Source organism: Perca flavescens, chromosome 17, assembly GCF_004354835.1.
Source record: "Perca flavescens isolate YP-PL-M2 chromosome 17, PFLA_1.0, whole genome shotgun sequence".
Lineage (NCBI taxonomy): Eukaryota > Metazoa > Chordata > Actinopteri > Perciformes > Percidae > Perca > Perca flavescens.
In genome coordinates this window covers 10,347,429-10,375,207 of record NC_041347.1, presented here as the reverse complement: position 1 = coordinate 10,375,207, position 27,779 = coordinate 10,347,429, and the positions used below count along the sequence as shown (strand labels likewise).

The window sequence follows — 27,779 nt, the reverse complement described above, 5'->3', positions numbered from 1 at the left end:
TCCCGAACAATCCTGACGGTTCAGTCAGACTGAAATTGTGTGGATGTACAGTGGCTTTGAAACTTACTGTCCTGGATACTCTTTGGAGCTGGTGGTTTACGCGTTGCCCAGTTGGTCCTGATTTGGCGTCCTCCCAGCCATTGTCCCCCCATGTTAATGATGGCATTCTCTGCATCCTATAAATCCAGATCAAAGACGGTTACCCTTCTTGATTTGATGACTCGTGAAGTTTATTGGTGCCTATAATCAGTTCTCAGAATATACTTTTTCTTCTTGTTTTTTTTTGTTGTTTTTTTAAATCTAAGTAATATTGATACTGGTAATGGTTTACAAGAAACTATGTAATGATGGATGATTTAACTTGTTGTGACTATGGTTCCAACTATGATTAATTAGATTTTATAGGATGCATTAAAGTAGGATAATAAACAGAAAATAGAAATAACCTTCAGTCTGTGTTCTTGCACTGGAGCCTTACCAGTTTGTTGTAGAAGGACACAAATCCATACCCCTTTGATTTGCCTGTCGTCATGTCCTTCACAACACGGGCATCCCTAGAAGGAAACGTGAAAACAACTTCAGAGCACTTTCCAGTTTAAATGCTTCAAACTAAAAGGAACCACGCAAAAAACACACTGAACTGTGAATCCTCCACTCTGTCCTACATTAATGTAATGTACATTAGCTATCATGGCCTTGTGCTGAGCACTGACTCGTAATCTAACTTCAAAGCAACACTTGAGAACAAAAAAACAAAACAAGTACAAAAACATGCAGCCTACACTATTGTTTTTAAATCATTTCAGAAGTATTAATGGATCCTTGCCACTAGAGCACCACTTCTTGTTCAATTTTCTCAACAGTAGGCTATTGATTTAAATTCACAAAAAGGAACAGATTATATGGATTGCCATGCATTCTTAAAATCTGCTGCTGGTGCTCGTGCTACAAATAAGAAATATATAGAAAATATCAAAAAGAGAAAAAAGGAATTAAACGGCATACATGGCCTGTTAACAGATTTCTTTATTTTTCCTGGTCAATTCTTTACCACCAATATGGAGTATGGAGTTTGGGGAGCTGCAAATTTTGAGAAATTGACATTTTCAGAAATTTTGGAAGAGGATCATTGCACTACAAACAACACTATGCAAATCAAAATGAGACAATTTAAACAAAGATTTAGAAGAATGCATTGAGTATTGGAATTTGTTAATCTAAGCTAGAGCATGTTAATACATAGCATCTACAAATAAAGACATATGGAAAGAATGGAATAAATAGAGAAAAAAAAACTACATCTGAGTCTCCAGAGTGCACAGTTCCTTGCTGTTAGCCTTCAAGCTCCTGTCCAATCCTATGAGCATTTCTGTAAAATAACCAAAGTGCTATTACTTCATTGAGACCCACAACTAAAAGCTGTTCAGGTTACATGTTGCTGACATACAGTTTACTTACCACACCCTAAATATACAAAGAAAAAGCAAGAGTAGGCTAAAACCTGACACTTCAGTCATAAAAACAGAGACACAATACACAGACTACAATTAAGTAACTGCAATAAAGCTTTTAACAACTTACAGGAATTGTGTTAGTAATTAAAATCTTAAATGAGGCTGTTCCAATCTGTTAAGAGTTGGGGTTTTTTAACAAAGCAATACATATAATGGTAAGAGGTTCAGTTCATTTTGATATATACTTTCATGCAATACTTGAAATGGTGTTGGTCCATCATTAACTATGTTTAAAATGTAGTAGTGTCCTTTACACAGTATAAAGTTGACAAAAAATGATATCAAGGTGAAGCAAAATTAAATTGGTTCTCCTGAACATTAGTAATCTCTGTTGACATGGGTTTTCACTCTGTGGGTTAGTCTTTTCCCAGTATACATTCAGAGTAAAAGCATAAACTTACCAAAACCTGCTCATCTATCAGATCTGTCTACATGATAATTCATTCTCTCAAACAGTGAGAGAATTGCAGTGCTAGACAATCAAAAGTATAAGCGACATCAATCTACAGATGCTCTATCAGCTCCATTAGTCTAGGCCTCATCGTGTAACGCAAGCTTTTGTTTCCCCTTTACAGTTTGTTTCTGTTTCTCAATATTCATTCTTATGTGTTCTTTGGTAAATTTTACTTGAATGATTTTTTTTTGGGGGGAGGGGCATTGTATGCCTTTACTAGATAGCCATCAGTGAAGAGATAACAGGAAATGAGGAGAGAGAGAGAGAGAGAGAGAGAGAGAGAGAGAGAGAGAGAGAGAGAGAGAGAGAGGACACCATGTAAGAAAGGGAGGACGTTGCCATTCATGGTCTGTCGCTTAACCCGTTGGACACCAGGATGTCCCATTGTTTCATAGGAAATCAAACCATTGTTTTTATCCCAAAACTAAGAATTTATCTGAGATCAGACGTAGCTCGTAAACTGTTGAGAAGAAACAGAAACCTTTAGGATGTCAGCCCTTGTGGACCAATGTTTGAAATCACAATATGCATGAACTTCTTAATATTTTTTTTAATTTACCCATATTGTATGCATGTAAACATTGTCATAGACAGTTGTTTAAGAGCATACGTTTACAGAAGACTATTATGAAGTATGCCAATATTGCCCAACTTTAGAGAAATCAATATGCTCACATTGTAGCATTCCAAAAAAAAAAAAAAAAAAAAAAAAAAAAAAAAAACTTACGAGATTTTCCCAAAAGGTGCAAATGCAGCCTTGACATCTTCGGTGGTGATCTCAGGGCTCAAATCTCCCACAAAAACATGGAAGTGATCTAGAAGGAAACAAAAGACAAAGGGAAAAAAAAAAAAAACATTTACCATTCACTGGTAAACTTTGATTTCAGCAGATTAGAAAACCAATAGGTGAAAACTTACTGGATGTGTCTTTCTTCTGGCTGCTTGGAGTGGTGGCCCAGTTAACTTTGACCTCCTGAAAGAGTGTTCACATTGAGCATCAAATCCTAAGACATTTTTATACACAACTAACAAGGATCACAAGGGAATTCTGAAACAGTTGAGCTGCTTAATCTTGCTTTTAAATTTGGACCAGACAAATTTTCCTACCTTTCCTAATATCTTCCTCCCGTTCATGGCTGCAAGGGCTGCAGCAGCATCTCTGTGTTCAAAGAACTCCACAAAGCAATAGGGGTCATTGCTTGTATGCTGCAAGAGACCAGGTCAAACACAAATGTTAAAAGGTTGGTTCCACTAGCTATTATGTAGAAAATTGTGATGTAACTGCAGCTCTGTATATGTTCCTTTAATTCAACAGTGGAGGACCACAATTGAAACCACTATGTTGGTTTAAATCAAAGTTGTTCATAGCTAGTAGGTGAAAAGTTGGAGGTGCTCACGATCCAGATGTGAATGGCGGGGCAGGGGGCGCAGAAAGAAAATGAAAAGACATACAATCTTGGCTGTTTACCTCTGTGATCATTTTACAACTTTTACAAGGCCCAATCTGGGTGAAGAGTTGCAGAATCAAAATTTCTGTTACATCCCTGGAGAGGTTCCCCACATACCTGCAGGGAAAAGAGGGGTTCATTTAGTGAAAGCTGACAGTTTAACGTTACTAAGGTGGTACAGATTATGATACTTGTGAGTTAACGTGACGTTACTTTCACTGGCTAGCTGGCCCCACGTTAGTAACGCTTAACGTACATATTAACGTTATACAAACGTGATAAATACGTGTTATTTTGGAATGTAACCTTATGTTTAGTAATTTGACGTTAGTGAGGAATTAAATGTATCTTGTCTGACGGTATTCACCAGGGCTGTGTAGACAGCGGATAACGTTAACGTTAGCTAGCTAGCTAAGTTAGCCAACGGTTACGTTAGCTAACGTTAGCTACCTACCGCTATTAGACACCAACAACATTACTTACAAGGTTTTGGGATAGCTTTCGTCGTCCATTGCCAAAGCCGACAGCTAACGTTGACCAACTCCGGTGTACGCTCTTAACCAACTAACGTTAGTTACAACAACTAGCTAGCTAACTAGCTTAGAAGCTAGCTAACCGGGTATATTGTATACGTCACGCTGTGAGTCCGGAGAGCGAGGCGAGCGTGGGTGGGTGCGTGTTTGTGAAGAGCCCCGGCGAGGTCAGGGTGAGGTAACCATAGACGAAAGGCCACCATTTTTACAGTGGAAATGTTACATTTCTTAGAGGTAGCTGATGTTTCTGGAGGTGATTAGTTAATTAATAACTACAAAAGCCAGTGACCATCTAGTACTTAATTTACCACATTAGGCAACCTCTGAAGGTAATTTGCGTAAGAGACCTTTATTTTGAAGTGGAATGCGAGCGTGCGCTTGTTTTAATCACCTGATTTCGACGGTTATTGATAGTGTCAAAGCCTATATTAGAAATTCTTTGATAGTGTCTCGAACCAGAGACCTTTCTAGAATCAGGGTGAAGGTTTCCAATGTCAGCCCACGTTTTGAATAACACATTCATGTTTTGATTAACAAATTCTGTCTTATAGAGTTTTTACTCTAACTGAACAAAACATTGCATTGAGTACTACGAATGTATCAAAAGGACAATAAATAAAATTAAGAACATGTGATTAGTCTATTCTGCTTCACCAAACAGATTGACCATTTACACATAAACAAACATACATTTATAATAGGCTACATTTATCTTAAAAAAATAAGCCTTAACTGTCACGTCACCCCTCTCCTCCTTTCCCTTTTCCACTGAAAAGACTAAACTACAGTGATTATCAAAAAAACAAAACAGGATTAACAGGAAAGAGATAAATATATTCAATTGTATAAGAGAGTGTATGTGGGGAAAAATGCCGCTGAATCACGAGACTGCTGAATTTGTACTCAAAAACTAAATTGCTGTGATGGGAGTATGGCAAGGAAACATGCTTTACTGTCTGTCATATGTCTTTTTGATACTAGCACTAGGGGCGCCAAAGACAGGAACTTTGCTTTAATGAGTTTTTTGGCAAGTGCTTTTATTTTGAAGTAGGCAAAGTTTATTAAAGGGCCAACAAGTAGGCTAAGTTTTCTCCTTGCTATGAAATTATCGAATTTCCATAAAAAATACAGAGTTTCTCTTCAGTCACTATTCCTATCAATGCTTAGGTGCAAAGGTTCCAATTTGTGCTGAGCAACGCTGAGGTCTTCACTCCATTAGAAACACTTCTTAATAACCCTCAGAGATGGGTCACGGCTGGAAGGATGGCAGGTGGTTACCAGATACATTCAATTCTGGTTGATAGGGTTGTAAAAGTCACAGATGACCCTTGGTCCTAGCATGCAAATATTCTGGAAACATGTCATGAGATATTCTGGAAACATCAACCTCATCACTAAATGAAGAATCTGATAATCATTTGTCAATGTGATTTATGACTGTATTAATGAGTCCACTGACTAAAGGCATCAATTATTGTGGCACATACAAATTAATCATGTAGGGCTTACTGAAACTTTAAACTCTTAGCAAGAAAATCACAATAGAAAATGTGGGATTCAAGAGAGGGGCTGCACATACTGGTTTAATCTGGCTACTTATTATTCATTTTTATTTCCTGTATTGTGTTGCTAAAATAGAATAACCTAGACAAATCCCCATAATATTTCTACTGAAAAATGTTTATGGATCTGACTTATTAACAAACTCCTGTATGGAGGGGATTTTGAATGAGAATGTCTATGCTGTTAACACATACAAACACCCACTTACAGGAATTGGCTCCAAAGGCTATGTAATGCAGGTTGTGTTATTGACAATCTGCTCACTACCTTCAGGTGTCAACAAATACAGCAGTCATCTTCAACTGCAATCTCTGCATCTCTCAAAATCCATGTAGTGATTTCAGACAGTCTCCAGCCAAGTGATGATGAGTTACTTGACATTTACTAGTATTTTCCTTATATTATGAGGCGGAATTAGAGTAGTCCTGTTATTAAGGAAGATCTGTCATTAAAGGGATCACCGTGCCCACACTGCATCACACCACTACAGTTACGTAATTGTGTACCAAATTCTAAAAAACCCAGACTAAGTTCCTTTGGACAAGATTCATCATGTGGGTGTCTGAGTACATCTATTTGGGGAACTCTTTGTTATGAAAAAGCTTGGGATTCCCGTGTCTAATACACAAAAAGTTGTTCTAAGCTGGGGTCCAGGGATGCACAGGTCACAGATCTGTGCTAATTGCCTGCTTGTGCTATGTCTTCCATAATGTGATTGCATGTATGTTGTCATGCTTTAACTATTTGTACTGAAAGCATTGTTTTGTATTAAATGCCTGTTTTTTGTTGTTGTTGTTGCCTGTCCTACTTTGCATGAATCTGCCTCTAAGCTTTTGATCCTGTTCAGCTGTTCATGTTTTGATTTCTCTGGTTTTAATTTTATATGTTGTACGTTTTGGGGGTGGCAGTATCTCAGTCTGTAGGGACTTGGGTTGGGAACCGGAGGGTCTCTGGTTCAAGTCCCAGTACGGACCAAAGTACAGAGTGTGGATTGGTTGCTGGAGAGATGCCAGTTCACCTCCTGGGCACTGCCAGGTACTCTTGAGCAAGGCACCGTACTTCCTAACCGCTCAGGGTGCTGGTCCAGCACTGGCAGCCCACTCACTCTGACCTATTCATCACTCTCCATTTTGTGCATGAATAGGTCCTGAGCATGTCTGTGTGTATTTCAGGCCTGTGTGTAGTGATTTCTAACAAAACAGAGTGTAAATTGTAATTTCCCCACTGGGGATCAATAAACAGTATAAATTCATTAATTTTATTTGTTGTTTAAGTTGCCATTTTAATATCAGGCTTAGGGACAATAGTTGAAAATTATAATTTTGCCAGAATTATTATCTCACCTCATAGACAATACAATAAAGAAATCAAAAATTAGACACCACAGCACAAAACATGATTCTAAAAGACAATATTATTAAAATAAAGGCAATTCCTTCTACTAATAAAGCAACTACTCTACTGTACTGAAGCAAATTCCCTGCTTTGTGAAAATCATGGATGTATTATTAGGTGAAAACCTGTTGCTAATAAATCGGATTCTGCTTTTAGCTAACACTGGCCCATTTTGTGATATTGATCCATGTGCATTCTCCCTGAGAATAATAATAATAATAATAATAATAATAATAATAATAATAATAATAATGTAATAATAATAATAAAACTCTTTAGGCTGGCTGAAGACAAATGTAATACAGGTCAGAGGTTTTGTGTGTGTGCGTGTGGGGGGGGGTCTGCGACATAACAGGTTTGGGAACCCATGCCACAGTATTCAGCGCTGTCCGCCCCCAACCTTAACCCGGCTATTTCGAGAAACTTCCAGCCCACTTTTCCACGTCACTTCAAGGAATCTTTAAAGCGTCCGTCGCCAGTATAAAATGTTCCAGCACTACTGAACAGCCAGCAACATGAACGGCATGAAGACACAATCTCCGATACTGATAATGGCCAACAATGACAACGACCCTCTTCCCCTCGGTTGGGAAGTCAAAATTGACCCTCAGACTGGATGGCCCTTCTTTGTGGATCACAATAACCGCACGACAACCTGGAATGACCCGCGACACGACACGAAAAAGGTAAAAGAGCCACGGCATAAAGTTGGTTTGCCAATGTTAACGACTATTGTTTTTGTGTCGAGCTACTTCGGTTATAGTGTTGTCGTTTGGTACGCTGCTAAATAAAAGCGGTATGCTACATGACTGTTATATTAATCTTGTTGACTGTAGGCCTTGTTTGGCGCCGTTACCTCCCCCTCACAGACAGCTCATAAGCCTATTATAAAGGGTGATCAACTCCGTTATGTTCCCATGATCTAACACTATTATTACTCGATGACTCACCGTGCAGCATGTAAAGGCTACCCATGAGGATGAGCTTCCAGTATTTGAATAACGTGTATTTCATGGTGGGAAAAAAAAAAACTGCGGTGTCCAGCTCATATTAAACTTTTTCCCTTACAAGGATTGAGGCAGGTCCAGTTCACTTTGGCCTGTGGAGTATAACCGTATGACAGAGGCGCTGTCTACCCTGCATATCATGTTCAGCTGTATTAAATACATGTTGTGGAAAACATACAGGTCTGCAGAGAAAACCCGTGGGCTGAAGTTAACCTCACTGGCTGCCAGTTGGTAATCTTTCGTCTCAGGGATAGACACTGTTGTCCAAAGTTAGTGTCCCGAAGAATCTGCTAGAAAGACACAGCTGTCAGGGGATCAAATTGGTGCTATGGTGCTGCCTGGCAGTGTCCCATACTGAAATGGCAGAGGGCAAAGGGTCGTCCACAGCTACTTCATAACTTTTGTCTTAGAGTGAAACTGCCACTGGCTTACATATAAATGCAGTTTTTGTTCTGTAGGCTTAAGTATTTGTTGTTAGTGGCTGGAGGTGGGGCTTGAATCACTTTTCAGATAAATTATTGACAGAGTGCTGAACTACCAGACCTGTTGCTCCATAGCTGTTGACATGTGTCTAGTCACTTGGTACACTATGAGAACAATAACAAATAGTACTTTTTCTACCTTGGCTTATGGAAATTTATATTATTCCTGATTGGTCTCACTGGCTGACATGAGCGTGTTGAAAGTGCCAATGTTGTATTTAGGGAGATATTATGCTTTTTATTCCCTCTGTGATTATTTTCCTGCAATATTAGATCAACAAGGACATGCTTTCAGTGTGAGTATCAGGGTTGTATGCATACAAATGTATTCTGGATTTATTTTATGTTTTTTCTCTCCACAAGATTAGACCAGACAAATGTGGTCAAAGAATGACTGACATAAGGAAATTCATGTGTCATGTGTGTGCAAATATAATACAAATACTGACCTAGAGCTGGGTGATATGGAAAAAATCTGATATCACGATATGGTTGACCAAATACCTCGATATCGATATTGCAGTGATATTGTAGGGTTGACAACTGGTGCTTACAAAAAAATATTTACTCAATGAGATTTTTGATAAATAATCATCATTAATGTGTATATAATAACTAAGTGGGTTAAGGCAAATAATAGAAAAGCTAGAACAGTCTGGTAAATTCAAACAATTACATCACTCTACTGTAATCCAGCCATTAAAATCAGGAAAAGACAACATTTATGTCATATCACAATATTATGATATCCAAAATCTAAGACGATATCCACTCTCATATAACGATATTGATATAATATCGATATATTGCCCAGCTCTATACTGACCCGTTCTTCTTCATAAAGTTTGTCAAAACAGCGGAGCAAAATACAGTTCTATCTCTGCGTAGGACATAATGGTGATGTGCTAATAACATGTTAGTTTAGAGGGTGTGCCAAACTATTGTGAGCTGGATAATTCAGCCAGGTGACTGATGTCACTCTGATTGTGGAGCCAAATAACACACAACAAACACAGCACTTGTCTGACTGGAAATTAGCTTAAGTCCATGATAATCAGACGTTCATTTCATTTATGAAATACTCAAATAGGTGATACATTTGGCATCTCCCTGTAGAAATGTCTACCATTTTAACCTATAAACTTTGCAGTTATCTCAGGACTGAGAGAACTTTCCTATTAAAAATACCTCCAGGTTTAAAAAACATTGGGTTGTATGTATTAATATGTCAGTAATACGTTTTTTACACAACACATTTAGCTGCACATATTCAAAAAAATTATGTTGAATTTATGAAGGGTCACGTGTACAGAGTTTTGGATTTACTTCATTTAAATCTAAATCTCTTGGTGGAGCAGTATATGCGTATACGATTTACTAAATGAAAGTGATGTTACTTAACTATAAGCAGAATCCTCTGGCATTTTGTTTTAACAGTTTTTATAACTTGTAATTGCTCAAAATAAGCCATTCACCTGGCAAAACATTTGATAATAATTAGTAATTGCCTTAGGTTTAGGGATCATAATGTCAACCAAGTTTGCAGCGTTTACTGTAAATGGCTATTCTCAGTGATGATGTCGAAACCATTTTTTGTTTAATAACTTTATTATAAGTAAAGAAACCAACATCAAGGTTACGTAAATATTAAGTTAAAGGTAGTCTTAGTGCTTAGAGTAGTTTTATTTAGTTGCCAGATCTTGTAATAGAAATAAATGACAAGATTCTTTATATATTTATTTTTATAAAGATATAATTACTATCGACTTAACATTCTATATTATATCTTTATACTGTTTGCTGTGCTCCAGGTCAGAGAAGTGTCAGCAAATGGACCTAACATACCACCAGAAGCGAGCCCTCAGGAGATACAGAAAAGCTTTGTGAGGGAGATGAAGCACCCCATTCTGCGCCCAGGTTATGTTCCTATCCCTGTCTTCCATGATGGTGCAGACCTAAGGCAGCAACAGCATCCATGTTATTCCTACATCCAGCCAACCACCGCACAGAATATCCAGCAGACACCTTCCCCGACACCGGGGCTCCACTGCAGGCCCAGATCACCTCTACACGGACCTACAGATAGCTGCTCCCCTGAGCCTGGAAAGGCCAGCTCACCTGTTTCGCCAACAGCAGAGGTTGGATTTGAGTGTGCATGCTGCAATTCCTATGCAAAATGAATGACCAAAGACTGAATTTTCACTGTTTCAATTTGACGTTTTTTTCAAGGTTTACACTGCCCCGCATCACCAACCCCCACGGCCCAGCAGCACTGGTCTTCAAGCAGGTTACATCCCCATCCCGGTGATTCATGAGGGTGGAGGAGGACAAACACAAACACACGCTCAGTTAAATCCCTCTGTCTACTCTCAGCGCGTCCCCTACTCAGAGCACCAGCAGCCTTTTCATCGCCTTCAAACCGACGAATGGCCTGGCTACTCTTCAGCAATGCCGCCTCCCCGGGAAAGAGCTTCTCCAACACTGTTTCCCCAGCATCGCGATGCTACTTCTATTCACCTCCAACCTCATATTAGAAGCCATTCACCTATTATAACGCAGGTGCTGGGAGAAAGGCCACAGGTAATTTTTGTTTCCGTGTGATTTTTCTCGATGCTCAAAGATGTTCACATCAGTATGTGTTGACCTAGATTGTGACAGCTTGTCTTTAACTTCTAAGGCTCAGCAGCATGCCCTCACAAGAGACCCGCCCCAGAAAATGGAGCAGGAACAACAGAGCACTCCGCTGAAACCCGAGAACACGCAGGCCCCCCAGCCATTGCACACAGAAGCAGACGTCCAAAAGCCTCAGCAACCTCAACAGTTCCAGCAACCTCCGCCTCAGCAACCTCAACAGTTCCAGCAGCCTCCACATCAGCAACCTCAACAGTTCCAGCAACCTCAGCAATTCCAGCAGCCACAGCAGTTTCAGCAGACACCGCCTCAGACATATCCACAGCCTCAACATCCTGAACAGTTAAAGCCGTCGCCGCAACAGTTCCAGCAGCCCCAGAAACCAGAGCAACCACAACAACATACTGCAGATATCACAGTTCATATACCTCCAAAACCTGAGGCTCAGGACATGACAGCTGTTCCCCCAGAGGTCCCACCTGTAAAGGTTGAGGCTGAACAGGCTGCTCAGTGTCCAGTCCACCCCGGCTTGGCTAAGGTACAGCAGATAGTCGGACGGGTTGCTAAACTGGAGCAGGAGGTGAAGTGTTTTGATGGAAAGAAGAATGATAAGAAATACTTGTTACTGGAGGAGCTGTTGACCAAAGAGCTTTTAGCACTGGACTCGGTTGACCCAGAAGGTCGTGTAGATGTACGGCAGGCAAGACGGGATGGAGTCCGTCGTGTTCAGAACATACTGGAAGAACTGGAGCAACTGCAGGAGCAGCCCGCCAGGCCTGCCAGCGAGACCGCGATGGAGGGAGACAACCTGACACAGAAAGGAGAGCCCAGAATGATCACCAAGGAGAATGTTGAGCTGGCAAAGGAGATTGCATAATGACTTCATAATCAACAGGGTAGCAGGGATAACCTGCTGTAAATTTGATAGTGAACAAGTACACTCCAGCTAACTCTCCTTCTACTCTATCTACAGCATTTGTGGAAGTTGCATGCATTGATTAACAGTGTTGGTATTTCCTGCCATTCAGCACATAATTGATGGTATCTCAGTGCAATCATGTTTTTCAAGCCAATGGTGTTTCCTTCTGTGTTGTGCCAATGTCTTCATAATAAGACAGCTGTCATGATCAAGGTGTTGACAACAATTTCTAGTTACATTCAAGTTTGAATAAGAGGCCTTTATCAATAAATGGAAGAAAAGTAGAAGTATTTTCTTAAGAAATGTTATGTGTGGTTGCCTTCTGTCTTGATCAAATATTGTATGGAGCTTTTCTTAATCCAGTCAGCAAATCAGTTTGTACACGAGTGCAAACATTGGGGCTTTAAAGCAGAACTCAGTCAACAGAAAAGCATTTTCCCCTTTATAGCTACATGGCCACGTTGGAGCTGCTTTGTCACAGAACACAGTGAATATGTTTATTAGATGCTGCTTTTTGGTGCATTACTCATTTTGCCGTCTTTGCACTTTGCCATCATTAAATGTATCGTGCTGAAAGATCAGCAGCACTTCATTTGAAGTATATAAGTTACACAAGTTTTGATTGATGTGTTTGAGTGTTTGTATGTGCATTGGTTTACTTGTTATTTCGAGAAAAAAAAAATATATCAGTATTTATATCATTATATAGTATTTTGGTACATTTATGAATGTGTAATGACAAATGGAGGTGAGACGTGTATCTTACTTGAGATGTCAGACAATCAGCACTTGGTGCTAATGAGGAATCACAGATTAAGATTGTCAGAATGTATAACTACCACAGCCACAATCTGTAATAACACTAACACAAAACCGGCATATAAGCCTTAAATATGCCAAATGTAAGAAAGTGCCCTATTCTTAAAGAGATGAAGTGCAAGAAAACGTCAGTATGTCATTTAAAAAGGTTCAACATTATTGTTAGGTTTTCCAATTGTTTGTTTGGTCATTTTCAGTATAATACGATCATAAGGCATCTGCAAGGCAACTGCCTTAACATACATTTTCAAACAATGGATTGTGGTGTAGTTTTAATCACTGTTTATGAGTAGCAGACTGCATTGTTGAAAGCAAATCACATTGGTATGTTTGAAAATAAATTTTATTTGACATGGATTTTGACTCATATTTTGGTTTCCACAGATTCAGTCAGTCTGAGACTTGACTTGAGAAGAATTTGAAGATGTGTCCATGACAGTATTCAGCTGTCCTAAATCTGTCTTTAGTTTTACTAAAGGGGTTTCATTGGGAAGATTAAAAGTTAGGCCCCTCCCTGCCTTTTCCCTTTAGAGCCCCACTGGGTCATAACTAAGAACATTTTTGCTGCATTATTCCTAGATGGGTGGGGACACTTAAAATGTTTGTAAGTTTTGTGTTTTTTTTTAATATACAAATGACCCCAAACTGTAACATCAGAATAGGGATTTAATTATTGATGATTGTTTTATACATAATCCCCTAATTTCCCCCAGATTCAACTAGCATTAGCCTTGCTGTCACTGAACAAGTGCTGTACCTGTGATGTTTTGATTTCCCTGACATATAAGAACCACATTTTTATTTTTATTTAAAAAAGACAATTAAAGGAAATATAATAAAAAATGAAAGCAAGCCACACATTCTTAATTTTCACTTTCATCAGAATGGGGAGTCCAGCTATCAACATATGGTATCTTCGAATATAATAATATTATATAATGAATTAACCATATAGTTAATAATGACTCTAATGCTTTAGCGATGTAATGACGTGCACAGTACCTGTACACCGGTGATGACGGAATAGATCACGTGCTATTGTTTAGAGCAGGAAACTGTCGGTTAACGTTACGAGTGCACGCAGCAGCTGCTGGGACATTTTCTCCCCTTTTGATGTGTCTTTGCCTTTACTCCGTGCAGCATGACCGTGGGACGGGCTGCTTCTCCAGTGGAAAGGGAATTTGATTAGCAGTATGCTTATAAGTGGAATAAACACATCCGACTCGCATCCAGCTGCTGCGGACCATTTACCTGGTCCGAATTGGTACGTACTGGATTTTTTCCCGGAGACGGCCATTTACCTGGGCCTGCCTGGAGTTGACTCGCACTTTCTGCTGATGTTTTTGTCCTCAGCGGTTTAGTCTGTTGCTGCTAGCTCGATAGGTAGCTATCTGCCGTAGCTTACCAGCCTGTGGGGAGCGAGCTAACCGTGGCTAGCCAGTCAGTCGCTCTCCGGCTAGCTATAGTTTTACCTCCAAGGCGTGAGAGTTGATAATTACCTGTACCTGGCTACTAGGCCAGCTAGTTACCTGTGTTTGTGTAACGTCAAGGGACAAAATGGAGCTTTTCCAAGCCAAAGACGACTACATTCTCCAGAGCGGGGATCGTGCTCTGTGGTGCAGCCGAAAAGACGGGACCATGACAGTCAGACCTGGTACGTACTGGATCACAGCTTTCTGTACCGCAGCCGGCCATTTACCTGGAATTAGCATTAGATTTTTTTCTCTTTACTATGTATTTCTTGGCCTGCCTGGAGTTGACAGACACTATTCTGCTGATGTTTTTTTGTCCTCAGCGGTTTAGTCTAATCCTCCACTTGTTATCGTCACTCGTTATTTCTGAAATAAACGTTAACGTAATCATGTAATCGCTCTAAAGTATCCAGGTGTGTCAAACATAAACACGTTGATTGTTTCACAGATGGAAATTGTTGGATGCGCCATTCATGAGGCTTAAAATCATCGTCTTATAGCTTTTATTCCGGGAGTGTCAACACCCCAAACTGACTCCAAAGTTCTTGCTTTGCTTCTTATGTTAATAATAAAAAAATGTGACTCTTCAGTTCTTCTTTAGACCAAACAGACAAAGTACAGGACAGTAAGGAGGTACAAATAACAATAAGAAATTTAGCTTTTATAACACTTGCTTGACTGAAGACAGCTTTAACATATGTTCTATTCTATTATGGGGAGTTATTAGAAAACTATATTACCATTCTGATGTATTTATGTAGTAATTAATACAGGTACAGACATATTAAGTTTGACTGACGTCTGTAAAGCTGCTCTTGGCATTACACCTTAATCACATTGCAGAACTGAGCACTGCTGCTGTGGCTCATTGCTATGAATTACAGTGGACTGTGGGAATTACATTTCTCAGCTGAAGTGAAAGAACTGCTGAACTAAAAGAGAAGTTCATTAGAGCCACAAGAAGGCAGTGCATGTTATCCTCCGTGTCAGTTGAAGTTGTATGGCTGTCCAGCCATCCTGAACAGGTTTTTAGTTGCACTACTGTTTCATTATTTAATTGAAAAAAAAAAAAAAAGGTTTCCACTCCTCACTGGGTTTCCACTCCACTCTCAAGCACACAGTGAAGTATTTCCATGATATTACATATTCTGAGTGAAGTTGTGGTATCATTTTTCATCATGTTTGTAATTTTGTTTTTTCTGCAAGACCTTTCCTGTGGGCCCTCACAGTTCTCTGGCCTGTACATGAAATGTTCTTTATGGCTAGTGAAAGTAACAGGAAGAGTCATTGTCTGAGGCTGCCTAGACTTGATGTTCTCCCTATTTAGCCACACCCCTCACACTTTTCCAATTTTTTTCACTGTGATGTTTAATCCGTCACCAATGCTAAGCAATCCAGTTTTTCTGTTAGTCACTGAGTTTGTGCGTTGCCATAATTGACTTCAAACTTGGCCTGGTGTTTGAAAATGTAAGTTAATGGACACAGGCTAGTTTTTTTTCTTCAATCAAATTACACTTTCTTCAATACAATGCCGCTAGACAGTTTTAAGTGCATGATTACTCGTGATTTATACAGGTTTAGGTACTAGTTCTTAAAAACAAGTTTTAGCGTGGTAACAGGAAATCACCCACAATCAACCACAACTGTTTTAAAGGTGCTCTAAGCGATGTCACACGTTTTTTAGGCTACAGCATTTTTGTAAAAAAAACGTGGTCTCTGTAGACAGCCCAGGCTCCACAAACGGCAATGAAACAAACTGTGCCAACCTGCACCACCAAACATAACATACCAAACAGTGTTCGGGATGAGGAGGAGGGAGGGGTTCGAGCTAGCCTCTGTTTAGTTTGACAATACTTCGAACGTCAACAAGAAGTGACGTCACCCCACATCGCTTAGAGCACCTTTTAAGGTACTTAAGATCTGTTTGGTTAACTCATAGGTCAAGCTCTTAGTGTGAGTATTCATCTGTTTCTGACAGAAAAGGTGCACATGCTCAAGTCTTTCTAGAGATAACTCGAGGCCTCGATAAACAAAGTGGCCTTCATGGCCCTGTACTTGCATATGTAGCACATATTTGACCTTAGCTGGTTACAGTGTATGACCTCAAGCATATCTAGCTGAGCTGTCTTGCTACACCGCCGTTCTGATGTTTCATCTTCATCTTTCTGTTTCAGCAACAGACCTGTTGTTAGCTTGGAATCCAGTGTGTTTGGGCGTGGTAGAAGGTATCATTGGAAAGATACAGCTTCACACAGGTAAGTGGCGAATTATATTTGACCCTAAGCTGGGTTTTTTTCGCACAGGGCTCACACACATCTAACTTAGAATTTCTCGTCTGTGTGCGTGGACGCTCGAGTTACCAAATCATCCAGTGCTTCGCATGATTCTTACTCACGAGGAAAGGTGTGAAGAAATGTGTTAAAGTACTTGGAAATTTGTGTAGTTATGAAGAGGAGTGAGCTGATGGTGATGATTCAATAGGTGATAAAAATGATTTTGTTGATGGCTTGTCTCTGTGGGCCTCAGGGTAGGAATGGTATGGAGCAGGGACATGATACCCTGCCGTCACAAGAAAATATATGAACAATTATTTTAGTAATTCAGATAGATTAACATGGTTTGCATATTTATTTACCGGTTCAGTCTTGTGTTACCTTATTAAAAATCTGCAGTCAATGGCTGGTGTGCAGCTGCTTCCTTCACACCTCTCAGAATGTGAGGAATTCTGCACCCATGACGCAACTCCCCCTTCTTCTTTCTCCTCTTGGCAGACCTTCCTCTGGGCCTCGTATTAATACGCCAGAAAGCACTGGTGGGCAATTTACCAGGCAACCACAAAGTCTACAAGATCACCAAGATAGCCGTCATTCCCCTGTCTGACGAAGAGCCACAGGAGCTTGAGCTGGAGGTGTGTACCCTAATACTGTAATGAGACATGAGAAGCAGTGTTCATGTACTTGTGTTTTGATTATTGCTCTCAGCCCCCCCCTGGCAACTTTGCTTGTTAGAATCCTAAATTGTATTTAATTATTTTAAATACATATACCTAGGCCTGTCGCAATATGCAATAAATCAATTATTCGCATGATAAAATAAAAATGAGCTTGATAATTTTTATGTGGAAGTTATTGCTGCCGGAAAAATTTTCCGTTTTATTTATTGTTTTTGATTGTGTTTTGTTTTTTTTATTCCAGTGCATTTTTTGATAACAGAGACTGAGAGTCCATTATATTTATAGTTTTTGGTTATGTTCATTTATTGTGGATATTTAAAATGTCTTCCATTTCCAGTGTTAAATATTCTTTAGAAATAAAAGTTTATTGATCTTTGAAAAGGTGTACCTACATAATTATGCCATTATCATTATATTAGATAAAAATGGTCTCAGAACGACAATATTATAGTTTATCGCAATCATTTCTGGGACAATTTATCGTCCAGCAAAATTTGTTATCGTGACAGGCCTACATATACCCAAGAATACCGTGTATATATGCGCCACTTTATGATCATTCTCTGATCGTCTGACAGTGCTTTAATTTATTAAAAAAATATGTTTTATGTTCACCCATACACATAGAGTGAAATTTAAATGCAGACATATAGTCACTGTGATAGATCGCAAAGGATTTTGAATATTACTAAGATTTTCAGTCTTTCAGGGGAGCTCCATGGATGGTGAGACAGAATATTTTCAAGTGAGTAAATACGGAGGAGGAAGATCGTACCTGGATAGGCTTTTAGACCCCATCCTGTTGTACACTCTCCTTGTACTGCAGAATGATCATTCCCCTCCGGTGGAATGATCCACCCCTGTGCCTAGAAATCCTATAGATCAATGTAGTTAGATAGTTTACTGCGTTTGTTTAGAAAACTGAGAACTATATAGAGTACTGTATTGTTTGTTTTTTCGGTTTGTTTTTGCTGTTTGTGGGTAGTTAAGAAATTTAAAGGTGGGACAAAATTCACTTATAATATCCTCAGCAAATGACCATTTCTTTAACTTTCTAAATATATCTACCATGTGTATTTAATTGCATAAATTTGATCGAGGATCCTCTTTTTCAGCTTTGCAAGAAGCATCACTTTGGAATCGACAGACCAGACAAACTGGCCCAGTCTCCTGATGAATCAAAGTTCTTGATGAAGACCTTCAGCCAGATAAAATCTAATGTTGCTGTGCCCATCAAGAAAAAGGTGCTTCCTTTTTGTCCGCTTACAAAAATGTATTTTGTCATCCTCAAATGGACGCACTGCTTTCCCTATCTTTCACGCTTTTAAAGGCTTTGAAGTTCTAAGATTTGGCTTTTATTTTCTTTTTCATCTTATCGCTCTTTCCTATCCGAACACCCAATCCAGTATTCCCCTGCCTTCCAGGTCAAGGAAAATAAAGAGAAAGAACGCCTGGAAGGCGGCTGCTGGATGAGCTGTACAAGGTATTCATGGACTCCGATTCCTTCTACTACAGCATGACCTACGACCTGACAAACAGTGTGCAGCGCAAGGGAGACTCGGATAAGTCCAGCTTACCCCTATGGAAACAGGTGTGGAGAGAAACGCATCTCACACATCGTTGGGCTCGTTGCCTTATTCATTTTACACATTTATACAGCAAAAGCCCTACATCTGATTGACAGTAATTGTTATTCTTTGTGAAAGGTGGACGACCGTTTCTTCTGGAATAAACACATGATCCAGGACCTTATTGACCTTCAGGTAATTTTTCAACACAGAAATATTAAGTGGCACATTTATGGTTTGTTTCTCTCATTTTAGAATTGAATAAATGCACTTTGCCCTACCCCCCCGCCCCATGATTGTTTGGACAATTGCTGTTTTTCTTTACAATAGTCTGCTCAAAGAGTGCAGCTGGCTGTGTAAGCGTGGAAGTTGTATGTGCGTGTAATTACCAGAGCTTTATCGGAAGAGTATGGAAATACTCCGTGAATAGAAAGGCTCCGAGTTATACAAGATTATCTGCTCGGAATACTTGGTGGATGCAAAGTGCTTCCTTATCAACCTGACAAAGAGCGTTTTAACCTTCTTGTCCTGATGTTATTTTGAACTTATTTGAATGCTCCAGGTGCCAGAGGTGGACTTCTGGGTGATACCAATCATCCAGGGCTTTGTACAGGTGGAGGAACTGGTGGTGAACTACAACGAGACATCCGACGAAGAGAGGAGCAGCCCTGAAACGCCACCACAGGAGGTCACCTGTGTTGATGACATCCATCCCCGCTTCACTGTGGCCCTAATCTCCAGACGCAGCCGCCACCGCGCAGGTAGAGCTACGGTTACTGGCAGCCTGGCCTCATGCCTGAACTCTGATTCTGTCCAAATACATGGGTTATGCTGTGTAGTTGGGACTAATTGTTCCCACGTCCAACTATGGCTTATTTCACAATAAGCTTTGAATAACTCCGCAGACAATTTAGTTTTTATTCTCTTCAAGTGAAGCGTGATCTGTGATATAAATAATCTGAATAGTGCTCATACATTCTCCTTGCCCAAAGGGATGCGGTACAAACGCAGAGGAGTGGATACCGATGGCCATGTGGCTAACTATGTGGAGACGGAGCAGTTAATCCACGTGCACAGCCACACTCTGTCCTTTGTACAGACTCGTGGCTCCGTGCCTGTCTTCTGGAGCCAGGCGGGGTACCGCTACAATCCCCGGCCACGCTTAGAGAAAGGTCAGCAGAACTACATTATCTTGCATACAGTCTTATAAAGAGGGTCTCTCTATGTCTTACATATCAACCAAATATAGTTATCTTGTCAGTCCTTGGGCCTTGCTCCACTTAAAATAGTAGGATTTGGAGGAATTCTAGATTTGATACGGGGAATGTATCTTCAGGTGAATTAAACACTTTCTTAAGGAAACAGCACTTCAGTCTCCAAAGTTACAATGATGTAAAAGTCTGCAAACTAGATCTCTTGGTGTCTAGCCAGATTCATTATATGGAAATAATTTGTATGCATATTGTTCTGTTTCAGGAGAGAAGGAGACCATGTCTTACTTTTCTGCTCACTTTGAAGAACAGCTTAAACTCTACAAGACGCAGGTGGGTTTACTTTGCCATAGTGCATGCTTGGTTATGTGCTTAGTTATTGACAACTTGCATGCATTAGTGTTAGGATTGTGTTTTTTTTTTATTATTATCACATGTGGTTATTCTGTCACCTGTGGATGCATATACTTTGAACTACCATGTGCTTAATGTCAGAGCATCCTGACTAAAATTGGTGACATTTATTGTCGTCATCACCACCACACCGAGCTAGCTAAAAGTGCAAATTGTGTTGTCTAACATTTAGCATCTCAGTGTGTTTCCACGGGAGAGGCTTCAAGGGCCATACATTTTATACTCAAGGCTAAATGGCCACACTCTTTATTGTCTTTTTCAGGTCATCATTAACTTAGTGGATCAAAGTGGACGGGAGAAGATAATTGGGGACGCATATCTGAAGCAAGTCCTGCTTTACAACAACCCAAACCTCACATACGTTTCATTTGACTTCCATGAGCACTGGTAAGAGAAACACTTGCCTCAGCTGCGTGACTTGTTCATATATGTAGTCGTCCTATTTTACACCATGCTGCAGTTCCCCATAATGCTGCTTACATCCCGTTTCTCAGCCGAGGTATGAAGTTTGAGAATGTGCAAGTACTGACAGATGCGATCTCTGACCTCATCACTGACATGAAGTGGGCCTGGTAAGTCTTATCTCAGTATTAAGTAATTTACAGGGAAATGCCGATAACATGAACTCTTGCTTATATTCATTGGGACATGATTTGTTTTTATTTTTTATAGACAACAACAATGAACCACTCATAGGGTATTAGTGCATGTTAGTAATCCTGTTTGTTATTGGCTAAAATATTGTAATTCTATGAATGCATCCTGTTTTCAATCTATCTTGATCTGTCAGGGTGGATCAGGCCGGAGTCATCTGCAAGCAGGAGGGTATCTTTAGAGTCAACTGTATGGACTGCCTCGACAGGACCAACGTGGTCCAGGCTGCTATTGCTCGGGCAGTGATGGAACAACAGGTGAGATCTGGTCCTTGTGTGGACCCAGGCAAACAGATGAATATACATTGTGTAGGTCTGCTAATATGTGCTGATTTCTAAATTTAATTTACTATTTCCTGTACCAGTGACATTTTAGACTGAAAGTTACCCAGTTCCTTATGAAACTCGTGTCCAGCTAAATAAAACGTACTGCTCAGAGTCCGTAGTGGCTGTAAACTTCAACTTCACTCTCCTGGTATGCAAGGAATAGCAATATCGAATATTATTTTATCGCACATATATAGAGGTTTACTCCTCGACGTAGCAGCCGCGCGTTCGACTCCGACCTGTGGCCCTTTGCTGCATGTCGTTCCCCCTCTCACACCCCTTTCATGTCTTCATCTGTCCTGTGGATATAAAGGCCTAAAAATGCCCCCAAAAGATAATCTTAAAAAGATATACATTTTTCAGGGAAAATACACATTTAATAACTTGCTGTTAATTAATATGAGTTTTTTTTTTATATTTTATAAATAATAGTAGTATTAATAATAAATAATAATCAACATCATCGACATATTTTCTATGACTGAGATTGCGAAGTGCTTCACAAAAGGTGTAAGTGTCATTTTCCAGATTCCCATGACAACATGAATCCTTGTCTCTGTTAGCTTGTTGGCAGATTACTGACATCTGCATATATTTGCTCATCAGATCACACGCTGATGGCAGACAGTGCACATCAACACAACCATATTTTGTACACCCCAAATCTTTTGAGCTTTCTAGAAATCCAGTAATTCCACCATATTCATCTTGGATTACATTTAATGCGCAAGTTCAAGTGTAAATTGAACAAAATGAATACAGGCTGACCTTTCCCACCGATGCAGTGTAAAGGGAGAGAAAGGCTTTCCATGTACCTTTTTAACAACATCTCCATGGACAAAACATGTCTCCTGTCTTCCTGCAGCTGAAGAAACTGGGTGTGATGCCTCCGGAGCAGCCTCTGCCTCTCAAATGCTACAGGATTTATCAGATCATGTGGGCCAACAATGGAGACACCATCAGCAGACAGTATGCAGGCACAGCAGCGCTCAAGGTAACATCGTTGTGTCTTTGCACACGTTCACATCTGAAGCAGCATTGGCTTAAAGAAACAAAGTTAGCGAAGTGTGCCATCTTCCTTTGACACAGTTAGTGAATAGTTTAAGCTGTTGAGATACACACGCACGATTCAACAGAGCATTTCAGTAGATCAGATCAGAACACAACACTGACTGAGCCTTTTGGACTTCGAAATGGACTGAAATCACAGAGAGTCACAAGTTAAAAGCTATATTTAATGCGCTGTATGATCTGTTTTAGGGAGATTTCACCAGGACAGGGGAGAGGAAACTGGCTGGTGTGATGAAGGATGGCGTGAACTCAGCCAACCGCTACTATCTGAACCGCTTCAGGGATGCTTATAGACAAGCAGTCATCGGTATGGATAAGCAGACGCATATTCTGTCTGTATATATGTACTGTATTTGTACCCACGCTGTCCCAAAACCTGCCCTTGATTTACTCTACTGAATCCTCTGCCTCTCCCTGCAGACCTAATGATGGGCCTGCCAGTGACAGAGGACCTGTACTCCATCTTTAGTAAGGAGAAGGAGCATGAAGAGAAAGAGAAAGAGAGCCAGAGGGGAGCGCAGGAGCAAGTCAGCCTCCTGCTGCAGACCTACATGCAGCTTTTGCTGCTTGATGATGAGAAGTTTCATGGAGGTTGGGCCCTCATCAATTGTGACATGAGGTTAGTGGCTAGCTGCCCTGTCTTTTGTACTATTCATACTGTTTTCAGTAGTTTCTGAAGAGCTCTTTTCATACTACCCGTTTCAGCCTTATTGATGCTTCCAATAAAGACGTGGATGTGCTGCTGCTTCTGTCTGACAAAGCCTATTACATTGCATAGTAAGTCTGACATTGAATTTGCCAACCTTTTTTTTTCTTTAAGAAATTGTTTTTATAGATTCACTTATGTTTTCTTTTCTTTTATTTTAGCTACGATGAAGAAGCAGACAAAGTCGACCAATACCAGCGCCTCAATTTAGAGGGTTTGGAAAAGATCGAAATTGGTAAGTTAAACTCAAAGGAGAAGTGAGGGTTTATTGTATGCTTGCTGACTCACCCGACACTTCCTAAATGTGTTCTATAACAGTTTTTTTAGTATCCTTTCAGCAATTGCTCCAGTCATGATTCATGCAAGGAAAGCACATCACAAAAAAAAAAAAAAAATGGAAGTTACAAGTTGTTTTCTTTTGCAGGTCCAGAGCCTACTCTGTTTGGGAAGCCAAAGTTCTGCTGTATGCGTTTGCATTACAGGAATGAAGAGACAAGTGGATACTTTCACACACTGAGAGCAGCAACACGAAATCCTGAGGATGATGGAAAAGGTAGGATACAATTCTTGTCTAAACTGCAAAAGTGGAAACATTTTAGATATACCGATTGAGACTTGCATTGTGAAATGTTTCAGATACATTACAATGCATAGCTGAGATGCTTCGCATAATGAAACAGGCCACGGGGCTAGACCTGCTTGTGGTTGAAAAGAAGCTGGAGAGGTGAGTACTAATGTGTTGTCATTAAGATGATTAGCATTCTTACTCTTTTTCTCTTTCTCTTCTTCACATATAGCAAGATAGAAGAAGAGGTGTACTTACGTTGTCTGTATCTGTGTTCCAGGCGGCAGAGTAGGCCTCATGAGGATATAATGGGCATCCAGAACAAACCTGCTGACCATGTCCAGGGTAGCTCCGGTCTAGCTCAGGGCAAAAGTTTCCTCCTCAACAAGTTCTCCTCTCTTAATCAGAAAGTTAAACAGACCAAGACGAACGTAAACATTGGCCCCTTCAAGCCCCTCGGGAGGCTGGGCAACTTCTCTAAGCCTGATGTAAAAGTCAATTTCCTAAAGCCAACTATGCATGTCAACCTGTGGAAGTCCGACAGCAGCTTGGAAACATCAGATAGCAACCCTGGCACAGGAGCCCGAAAAGATATCTGTGACGGGCACTCTGAAATCTCCGACGACTCTGACTCCTACAACTCTGACCCAGACCACCCGTGTTCTGGTTCTTTAGAAAACGTGGACTATGTGCTGCCCAGCTGCGGCATTGTAGCATCAAACCCACGACTGGGCAGTCGCTCCCAGTCTATTGGCAGCGTGGAGCTAAATATCCCCTCTGTTATCCGAGTCACTGGCTGTGACGAGAAGCAGGAAAGTGACGACAAGTCCCCAGGGGCCGCCTCGGTGGCTGAAGAAGCCATTCTGATTGACTTTGGTACCCCCATCGATGCCTACTGCCACCAGTTTGTCCAGGATGCACAGACCAAACCTGTCGAGGTGTTTGGGGAGCAGCCGCCCCCGCTCAACCCTGTGGTGCCCGTGCAGAATAAGACCCTAGCAGAGGCAGACAAGCGGCCGAGCTCTGAGCCGCAGCATAAGCCGGAGGAGCCCCAGCTCCCCAGGCCATCCCAGCTAGACGTCGACTCCACTACCTCCAGTTCCAACCTCCTCACTGTCCAAAAGCTCAGCTCTGCGGCCTCAGGAGGCTCTCAGAGGAGCCTGTGTTCACAGATGGAGGGCAGCCTCGGCCCCTCGCCTGCCGACAGCAACGGCAGCCGAGTGGTGTCCCCCTTTGCCAAGATCAAGAGCTCCATGGTCCAGGTGGCCAGCCTCACCCAGGCGGGACTCACCCAGGGCATCAACTTTGCTGTGGCGAAGGTACAGAAGAGCCCAGAGCCAGACACTGTCAACGAAGCCCAAGAGAGCGAGCTGAAGGCAATGTTTACACAGTGCCAGACCAGGATCATTCAGATCTAGTGCTTTCCTTGTAGCAGGATTTTGTAGTCGTACGTCGTGTTGAAACTTCCTGTATGGTAGCAGTAGCAAAAGCTTGCACATAGCGTCACTACTCGGCCAAGAACTGCGCTCTTAAATCTGCCCTTTAGTTAAACTTGCCCGTGTTAATTATGACTCTTGTACAGAATTTAGGAATATATACGTAAGCCCATCATGACAGTGACCATGTTTACATGCACATAATTATGGACTCTTAGGAGAGCACTGATTGTCCAGTTATTTGAGCTAACCGACGTTTAGCTCATAATCATTTTTGCCATGCAACCTCGCACTATGTCAAGTGTTTAATAAGCAATTGTGTTATCCCACGTCCAATTTTATACAGTGGAACTTCTGATTGAAATGAGAGTGTACGTTCAAATCCTAAAATACTCCAGAAAAAGTGCTACCGTATTAGTAGTTTTCTTATATTATTCAAGGATATTCTCATTATGACTACCTTAAGAGACCAAAAACAAGATAGAAGAAGATATTTTTCTTTTTTAAGATGTTTTAAACTCATGTACTGTACATGTACTTCCAGAGTGGTATGCAGAGTATTTTTGTGCATGTAAACAATGTCACTACCCTCAGTCTGAATGGTTATTATACCCACAGTGCTTGCATGTGAGGTTAATGGTAGCTGATTTTGACACGGGAGGTAAACATTAGCTGTATGTCAAAAGACCAATCCGACTTTTATCATGTACTGTACGTCATCCTGTATTTGCAGGTCACTTATTGGCGTTTGTGATATAGACCGCGTCATAACCTTCAATTTGTAACGGTTGTAGAATCCGACCAAATATCTTTTGTGATTCCCAAAGGACAATTCTGTGTTAACTATTACCCTTTGTACAGCTTTCAGAAACTAGCCAGACAACATACTGTACGTAGTTATCCTATGTAATATCAATGTTGTCAAGTGTAACTTAGAAGATATACCGTTATAGAAATAATGACTACACAAGACCTTAGTAAGAGTATCCTGGTTGTTGATATGTACAGTGAGTATCGTATGTTTCTCTGTTCCCTGAGTAGAGCCTTCCCTTAAGCTTTTTGTATTGACGGTAGGGTGGCACCTCAAAGAGGTATGAGCATTATATTTTCAAAAGAACTCCCAGTACTGTCATTGCTAATCATGAATAACCAGAAAACTACTGGTTGGAGTTGTTTTTGATAGGTAAAATGTAATGAAATAACTATTCTGCTAATGGTTGTACTAATGAACTATGACGGTTTGTTTGAACCGAGTCCTCGGCCAGCGTTGTACATTGACGTTGCATGTTTGACAAAGACAGGAGTGTAGCATATAGTAGGTATATATGCAATTGCACCCATCCAATTATTAGAACCACTGACGCTTTATGCACTCCCCAAACTGAAAGCATATTTGCCTTAACAGGGAATTGAAGTGGGATTATGTATATCAGGTATTTATGGCAAAATCTACCTTTTTAAGTCCATTCTTACATGTTACATTTGGTGTACTGTATAAAAGATCTTGTTCAGGGTTACTGTATGTCATCAGGCTTTATCTTGGGATATTTCATCCACTGGCACGTAACATTCTCCGCGGAAATGAGCAAGTTTTGGAGATTTGTTGGGCGTTAGTATGTACTGTACAGTATGTGTGAGTTAGAGCATCCCTACTACTACTGCTGCTGGTATTTAGGAGTGCTCGTCTTAGAACCCTAGTCATATTTATGTGCTATGAAGCCGTTTACATTGTTACATTGTACATGTTTTTCCGTTAACCTCAAGTGAGGTTTCGCCTCGTCAGTCAGCCGTTGCACTTGTGGTTTCCTTTCAGTGAACATGTCCCATATGACCGTCCTCCAGAAGAAATTATAATGTATCAAGGCCACCTCATTACACTGCTTTTGTATATGTCTATTTATGATAAATAATAATAATCTGGTTTGCTTTGAGGTGAAATATCCCAAGATAAACGCTCACCGGTTTCATATGTTGTGTTATATTTGCCTGTTTGCATTCAGCTCGCTCACCAGCAGACGAGAAGTGCGATACTTGTATCTTTTATCTGACTATACTTGGGTTAAGCGAGATTGTAGCCTTGGCTGCTGCATTATATAGTTATTGAACCTGCGGCTAGTGTGTGGTGCTGCCAAAAGCTTTAAGGTAATAGCTGTAATGCAAAGTTTTAATGCAGAGGGGTTGAAAGGTGGTTTTTCTTTTAATTTGTTTTAACTTCCCGCGGGATTGCAAACACTGGAGCGCTTGTCAAGCATAGCAGAAACGTATTCTGTCCCACACTTGCTGTGTTAAGCTAGAAGAACAGTAATCCTCAACATTCCCGATAGAGACCACAATGCTATAGTGTTGGCGTCTGGTTTTTATATGCAAAAGCTGGAATAGTTTAATTTGATTCTATATTTGCTGGGTGGGATTTGTCTCCTTTCCTTTTTTTTTTTTTTTTTTTTTTTTACCAAGTGCTTTTTGCAACCACCTCTTTGTTTGTTGTCTGTGGTTGTCCTCCACTCCCATTAGGACACCAGACCATGACAAGACATCATGCAACTAGAGGTCTTAAAGCATTTGATTTGCACTGTTTCTAACATTTAGCATCTCAATGTCTGTGGTCATCTTTCCTCTTTACCAACTGACTGTTGTCATT

At 40.5% G+C, this 27,779-nt stretch overlaps 3 protein-coding genes across 6 annotated transcripts in view; 2 read left to right on the top strand and 1 right to left on the bottom strand.

The window, feature by feature from the left end:
• tial1 (TIA1 cytotoxic granule-associated RNA binding protein-like 1) overlaps positions 1-4,302 on the bottom strand; it is a 12,311-nt gene extending 8,009 nt beyond the window's left edge. The window contains exons 1-7 of one of the 4 annotated variants that reach the window (XM_028603422.1): positions 3,900-4,302; positions 3,437-3,533; positions 3,076-3,174; positions 2,887-2,941; positions 2,696-2,783; positions 479-554; positions 68-176 (exon numbers count right to left, since the gene is read on the bottom strand). In XM_028603422.1, the coding sequence (XP_028459223.1) occupies positions 68-176; positions 479-554; positions 2,696-2,783; positions 2,887-2,941; positions 3,076-3,174; positions 3,437-3,533; positions 3,900-3,928 (553 nt within the window). In that variant the 5' untranslated portion in view covers positions 3,929-4,302. The other 3 variants (XM_028603425.1, XM_028603423.1, XM_028603424.1) reach the window with 3 other exon arrangements.
• A 2,992-nt stretch (positions 4,303-7,294) lies between these two features.
• On the top strand, positions 7,295-13,122 carry bag3 (BCL2 associated athanogene 3). Its single transcript, XM_028604298.1, has 4 exons — positions 7,295-7,593; positions 10,208-10,534; positions 10,626-10,976; positions 11,074-13,122. The coding sequence occupies exons 1-4, from the start codon at positions 7,423-7,425 to the stop codon at positions 11,902-11,904; spliced, it is 1,680 nt and encodes a 559-aa protein (XP_028460099.1). The 5' UTR covers positions 7,295-7,422; the 3' UTR covers positions 11,905-13,122.
• A 1,011-nt stretch (positions 13,123-14,133) lies between these two features.
• Positions 14,134-27,569, top strand: inpp5f (inositol polyphosphate-5-phosphatase F). The gene is given in 21 exon segments (XM_028604300.1): positions 14,134-14,419; positions 16,412-16,492; positions 17,009-17,145; positions 18,306-18,434; positions 18,615-18,642; positions 18,645-18,781; positions 18,897-18,953; positions 19,321-19,519; positions 19,751-19,930; positions 20,235-20,302; positions 20,646-20,770; positions 20,878-20,955; positions 21,174-21,294; positions 22,229-22,357; positions 22,624-22,741; positions 22,855-23,053; positions 23,140-23,211; positions 23,302-23,375; positions 23,565-23,693; positions 23,777-23,864; positions 23,986-27,569. Coding segments are annotated over 21 exon segments (3,384 nt in total). The 5' UTR covers positions 14,134-14,322; the 3' UTR covers positions 25,124-27,569.
• Positions 27,570-27,779: the final 210 nt, after the last annotated feature.

What these genes read in the sequence shown, in the direction of transcription:
- bag3 (XM_028604298.1), top strand. Translation starts at nt 7,423, where the DNA reads ATGAACGGCATGAAGACACAATCTCCGATACTGATAATGGCCAACAAT. An exon ending in CGCGACACGACACGAAAAAG is followed by an intron (nt 7,594 to 10,207) that starts GTAAAAGAGCCA and finishes GCTGTGCTCCAG; the next exon opens with GTCAGAGAAGTGTCAGCAAA. An exon ending in CTGTTTCGCCAACAGCAGAG is followed by an intron (nt 10,535 to 10,625) that starts GTTGGATTTGAG and finishes GTTTTTTTCAAG; the next exon opens with GTTTACACTGCCCCGCATCA.